Source organism: Rattus norvegicus, chromosome 5 (genome assembly GCF_021556685.1).
Source record: "Rattus norvegicus strain SHRSP/BbbUtx chromosome 5, alternate assembly SHRSP_T2T, whole genome shotgun sequence".
Classification (NCBI taxonomy): domain Eukaryota; kingdom Metazoa; phylum Chordata; class Mammalia; order Rodentia; family Muridae; genus Rattus; species Rattus norvegicus.
In genome coordinates, this window is record NC_141538.1 from 158,104,727 (window position 1) to 158,110,993 (window position 6,267).

Here is a 6,267-nt window from a genome sequence, read left to right on the forward strand (position 1 = left end):
GGCTAATTCTTATTGATTGCAGCGGTCAGTCAGCTGTCAGGCGGGGTTTCAAGGGACCGTTTAGAAAGCGTGTGCGGGGCTGGTTAACAAATTCATTTAGGGAGCCCCAGGCGGGCTCCTCCTTCCTCACCCTCCTCCCTTGTCTCCCGCACACTTGTCTAAGTTTTCTATAAATAATTGATCGACGCCAAAATGCCAGCTCCAGAGGCTGCACGGGCTGTGGACCTGGGCACGCTCCGGGGGAGGGAGTGACAGTTGAGGCGCAGGTTTGTGCTACCTGCAGCCGCGCTCCCAGGACTTGCAGTGGTGGGGAGAAATAGACCCGTGCACCCTAACGCTTTCAAAACCCAGGCCGCCGGCGATCTGAGACTTTCCCCCCCAAACCATCCCAGCTGTGGCAGAGGTTAATGCGTACACGTTCTCACCAGAAGCGTGGGAAAACGTGGTCTCCGGCGTCACGGGCCACGGTAGGTTCTTACCTTTGTCGCCCAGGATGCCATCGATGCTGTGTTTGGCTTTCTTCTCGCCATCTTCTTCCTTTTTGTCTCCTTCCTCATCGTCCTCTTTCTTCCCGAACTTGATTCTGAGCACTCGGCTAATCGAACTCACTAAACCTCAGAAATTAAAGGCAAAAGAGAGAGTATAAGTTGTTGGGATCGAGGCACGGGAGGCAGAAGTCAGACAACTGCCCCTGCTCAGCTCCCTGCTACCCAATCAAACTCCAGCAAGAAACCTTGGTCACTCCTGGAGCGCGCACGTCCAGGTAAGCCTGCAGAGGCGCCCACCTCGTGCTTCTCAGTAGACATCCTTGGACGCTCACCAGGTGCCTGACCCTACCTTGTGTCCTACAGGCACTCACAACATGCCTACTGCCCTAGCGTGGCTCAGCCCTTGCTGCAGCCAGGCAGGTGTGTCCTGACCCCGTATGCTTGCACACAACTGTACAGTCAGAAACAAACCTAGCAGCTTCCCCCCCTCACCACAGCATGGTCTGAACTTCGACTCAGAATAGAGCGGGTGAGAGCCCAGGTACACCAACCCTCCTGGGACAGGTCTTTCTTTCTCGAAACCTCTTTCCCCAAAGCTCAAGAGAACCCATTCAAGGTTAACTCCCTTTCAATCATTCTCAGCCTCCCCCATCTCTCTTCCTCTCTCCTTTCTTTCCCATTTCCATTCCTTTTTCCAAACCTCTCCTATTTCAGCTTTCTCTCCCCCTCTCCCTTCCATCCCTCTGGCTTTTGCTTCACGGCTAAGTCTGTATTCTCCAGATGACAGTGGCCCTCTCATCCCCTTCCTCTGTTCATCCCCCAGGCCTACACTCTGACTCTCCATTGAGGCTCCTGGCCAGTTCTGCCGCTGGCTCAGCTACCTTCTCACCTGAGGGCACCGTGCTGCGGTCACAGTGGCCGTCCTTCAGCAGCCGGTCCCGGATTTCCCAGCTGAACATTCCGGGGTTCTCCCTCTTATACTCCTCAATCTTTTTCTCCACATCCGGAGTCGCCACCTGCTTCAGAGGTGGAGGTGGGAGAGCCGGAGTAGAGAGGTGGGATGGGGGAAGGGAAATAGTTTTAGTATCAACCTCCCAAAAGCTTCCCTTCCTCCTAAGATGGGTTTTCAAAGTTCCCCGGATGGCATCAGTGGGGTCATCGGTAAGAAATAAAATAAAATATAATTCATAACCCTGTGGTGTCCTGCCTCACCACCTCAGGCAACACCGAAGGGAGATTTCCTCTGGCTAGGGTTGGAGATTTCAGGTTGGGGGAACAGATGTAGGGACATTCCTGTGAGGTTTCAAAGTCTTGGACAATCTAGAACTCAGCTAACCCATCCTTCAACTTTTCAAATAACCCGACAGTAAAAGCTCCTATGAGAGCTTTTCTGTGGGAAGCTTCCAGACATCCAGGAGTGCTGGGTGACTCTGGTACTGAGAGAGGTGACAACCAAGGTCCATGTCCTAGAGATGGCCTGCTTCAAGCCTTAGAGGTAAAGACACTCACTCTGGGCTTGCTGCCACCGATGGCCCCGGGCCGGATGGACCCAGTCTCCTGGTACCGGCACAGAATCTTGGAGACACAGCCATGGGATACGCGGAGCTGACGGGAGATGACGCAGGGCCGGATGCCGTGGTGGGCCATTTCCACTATCTTGTGCCGGATATGGTTCGGCAGGGGTCGCCCGTTGATGAAGACCCCACCAAGCTGATTGACCCGGCCTTGGCCAAGAGGGGTGGACACTGCGGGAGGGAGGGAAGATAGTGCGTGAATAGAGAACAGAATACAGTTAGTGTGGGGGAGGGGGGACCCAAGACTCCTAACAGCTGATCTTCGAGGTCTTCGTAACTCCTACAGGGAGAAAGAGTCCTGGCTTCAGGGCCTTGGCTTGTTTGTCCCCTACACTGAAGGAAATGAGGATACACCTTGGGGTGAAGAGAATGCCAGAAGGGACAGAGTGGAGCCTGGTGGAGAATAGAGATCTTAAGGGCAGCCACAAATGGTTCTGGGACCCAATTTTGGGGTCACAGGCCTGTTGCCTCTAGAAGAAGGTAACAGCCAGGAAGATGTAGCCTACCGGGTCAGTCCCACACCTCTGGCCGTTTAGGACTCAACTATTCAGTTAAGAGGCTACTTGACTCCCAACCGGTATAGCTCTGGCTTGAGCACCCAGGAGTGGGGCAGCTGAGTCTGTACAGCTTAAGGACTGGTGACATAAAGCAGCCTGTGTAGCGTCTAGGGGCACAAACCATCCCTTAGCAGATTCCCTTCGCTTTTAAACACCCCTAAAGTTCTCATTTCGTTTGGGGGAGCAAATCGAGGGCACACTCCACAATGACCACAAGCTCCAAATTACCCCCAACATGGTCTCAGAAATACAGTAATTGTTCCAGCAGTCTTTGCTGCATCGAAGATGGGTCACTGTGTGTGTGTGTGTGTGTGTGTGTGTGTGTGTGTGTGTCTGTGTCTGTGTGTGTGTGTGTGCGCGCGCGCGCGCGCGCGCGCGCCAGGAAGATAGACATACCTGGTGTGTTCTGGGAAAGGACAACTTAGGCAGGTCTTAATGCAAAGTCTACACAATTTTCTTACAGAAGGTTGGGGGGACACCCGGCGCACTAATTCAGCCTCGATCCCCCCAATTTGGGGACTCGCGGCTGCAGAGATCTGGAAGATTACAACGATTTCACAGAGGCCCAAGAGGAGGAAGCAGACGGAATAATTGGAAAGGAGGAGGGTAGAAGAGGCTTGGTCTGCTGAGCTGTTCCTACCACCCCCTCCTCACTTTCCCGCTCCCACCCCCCCTCACCAATTTTTCTTTGTAAAAGTAGGTATCTGAAGCCACTCTCAGATTTAATCAGAAATCGTGCGTCGCCGAGCCAGAGTCACTCGGTCTCCGTGGCGGGATACGCCATTAGCGCTGGAGAGCTCTCGAACGCCCAACTTTATATTCAAGAGCCTCTTTAGCGACCGGCACTCGGCTCTCCTCAGTATTCTGCGTCATGTTGGGCAAATATTGTCCTAATCCTTCGCGCGTCCTCGGCCGCCTGTTTTGCTTGCATTCGTTCCAGGAGAGGACTCCGGCAAATCCCCGGCTGCCGCGCTCTCCCGCCTGCGTGGCCGCTCGCGCACACTTGATCACGCAGCCCGCTCTCTTCGCCTCTGTCTAATTCGGGGACCCGGCGGCTTCTCGCTGCCCGAAGGGGGGGGACTCCCACCCTAGATCGTCGGCTGCCAGACCGCCCCTTCTCGCCTTCTCTCCCCATCCTCCCGCACCCACAAGTGGGGCCCACACAATGACAAGAGGGGCGTCTAAAAAATAAAATTGGCTCGCCATTTCTAACAGCTCCTGTGACACCCTGGGCTTTTTGAGCCGAGGGAGCTAGAAGACCCTTCCATGACTGGCTGAAAGCCTTCCATCGGTTTAAATAGAAAAGGGAGGGGGCCCGCAAAGGGGCCCTTTCTCTCCAGGCCGACCGCCGCCGGCCGGTCCCCTCTACATCCCGGAGTGGCTAGAGAATTTGGCTGAATGTGTTTCAATACCCAAAACTGTCCCCTGGATTGGATATTGCTGTACAGTTTCTCGGTTTCGAGTTTCTCTCCCGGGACATTTGTAGACTTTAGAAAGACGGAGTGAAAAGTTGTGTTTCGGATTTTTTTGGTTTTTGTTTTTTGCGGGAAATAATGGCACTATGCGTTGTTTTCAATTAGTTTGTGTCCGAGCGGGGAAAAGAAAAACTAAGCCAGTTAGTAAGTTGCTTTGGAGTAAGCGGACAGCCTGGTAGGGTAGAAATAGAGTATCGCTTGTTGGTATTTCGAAATAAAAGGGGTTGGGACCCCATCCCGGTTTTGAGGGACCGATTCAAAGCTAGGGAAGAAAGCCGGCCGTGCTGCGCAGAGACCCGGGAACTCCGCAGTGCCAGAGAATAGTGGAAAACCCTGGAATTTACCGGAGCGCAAAATGGACCAGATGCGAACTCCCCGGGGAGTCGCATCCTGCGGCGAAAGACCGGCAGCCGGTGACCCACGGAGCGCGGGCCGAAGGTCAACGGAGTCCACGCAGAAACTGACAAGTGTCCGCTCTAGAAACTTCCCGGCTCGCACGCGGAGACTCGGACCCAGCAGAGCCCCGGAAGCCCCGCTGCTCGCTCCCCTGGAGGGCGACACCTCCGAGGCCCTCGGGGGACCCTGTGAAGGCCTCCAGCGCGATCTTACCTTCCAGGGGGAAGCCGGTGCGCGGGTAGTTCTGCCCCGGGCCGGGTCTCATCATCCTGGGGACCGCGCCGGGCAGCGCCGCCATTCCTGCGCACGCCGGAGACGAATCCAGAGTCGGCTGGATAAACCTCTTGGCGTCTCTTCCTTTCACCCCTGCTGCGATCCTCCTCTTCTCTTCTTCCCTTTCCCCCCCCACTAGCCTCTTCCCCCTCCCTTCTGCACACTCCCCCCCCACCCGGCTGCAGACGCGCCCCTTCCAGAAGCTGGGCGGGGGGGGTGAGTTGGGGGCGGGGGGAGTGGAAGGTGGCGACAAGGAAGTTCAAACAAACAAACACTCCAACCCCAAGTCCGCCTCCACCCGCCAGGCTCGGCCAGAAGTTAAGCCGAATGACACCGGCAGCCGTGGGCCGAGCAGGCCGGGCTCCCTGTCCCCAGCTGCGCCTTGCAGGCCACCCGCTCCCGCGCTCCCGGCCGAAGTTCCTGAGCCCAGAGGCTGTGGAGTGGATTTCTTTGGGTCTTTATTTATATATTTATTCTCTGGCTCGGACTCCCTCCTCCCTTCTATCCCTCCTCTCCACGCCTCTTTCTGCTCGCCCTCACACCCTGTCCCCGGGAGGACTGGAGCAGGGAATGCGCGCCTGCTCGGGTTTCGGACTGGAGGGGAGGCGACCCGAGCGACAGGGTTGGGGAACAGAAGAGGAAAAGCGAGGGGGCGCGAGCGATCAGCTGGGTAAGTTGTGCAAAAGTGCTCAACCGCAGGGGAGGGGAGGGAGCAGGCTGCAGCCAGAGAGATCTGATAGGTTCGGACTTTTCTTTTATTCATGAGGAGGAAAGGGGGCCAGTTCGGGAGGGAGAGGGGACCGATAACGTAAAGAAGTCGCCAACGAATATTTTCCCCCTTTCTTTCTAATCTCCAACTCGACCTCGTTTTATTTTCTTCTTCTTCTTCTTCTTTTTCTTTTCTTTCTTTTTTTTCCCCAGGGGGCGGCGGGGGAGGGAGATAATTTGAAACTCTGAGTCCAGGGATGGAGTGGGCTGGGGCAGAGAGAGGGAGCGGGTAACTTCTTTTAAGTGTTGTCTGGAGATGAACCAGCGGTCTGTGCTCCCCAGCCCGGGTCCCCAGGACTGCTCTCAGTTGTCTGCCCGCCACGTAAGGAAGCCGGCCTTGGGCTGGGGCGTTTCTCTGTCCTCTCTGCCCATCTCCGGCCTCCCAGACTAGGGTTGACCACACTTGTCCCTTCTCTTTTGAGCTCACTAGTTCTGAACTTTGCTTGACAAGGACTTCCTCCCTGGGCGAAACAGAGTAGGGTGACATCCCTGGAAGAATTTTGACTTCTCTGATACCTGTCAGGGCTTTCCGGCTAGGGTCTTGCCTGGCCTCCTGCAGCTCGGAGGGTGGGCAGCAAGACTTGCATACTCTGATGTCGGTAAATCTGAGTCTGTCGAACCCTTGGGAACAACCTCCCTTTCTTTCCAGCTACTCTTCCAGCTTCTGTGACCATCTAGGAGCCCTTTCTATCGGGTGTCCTGGAGACTGTATCAGCAAGACTGAGGATCTGGGAGT

At 55.5% G+C, this 6,267-nt stretch overlaps 1 protein-coding gene across 4 annotated transcripts in view; it reads right to left on the minus strand.

The window, feature by feature from the left end:
• Positions 1-4,852, minus strand: part of Pax7 (paired box 7) — a 101,335-nt gene extending 96,483 nt beyond the window's left edge. Inside the window, 4 exon segments of one of the 4 annotated variants that reach the window (NM_001191984.2) lie at positions 480-608; positions 1,378-1,507; positions 1,998-2,233; positions 4,704-4,823. In NM_001191984.2, coding sequence (NP_001178913.1) covers positions 480-608; positions 1,378-1,507; positions 1,998-2,233; positions 4,704-4,788 — 580 coding nt within the window. In that variant the 5' untranslated portion in view covers positions 4,789-4,823. 4 annotated transcript variants of the gene reach the window in all.
• Positions 4,853-6,267: the final 1,415 nt, after the last annotated feature.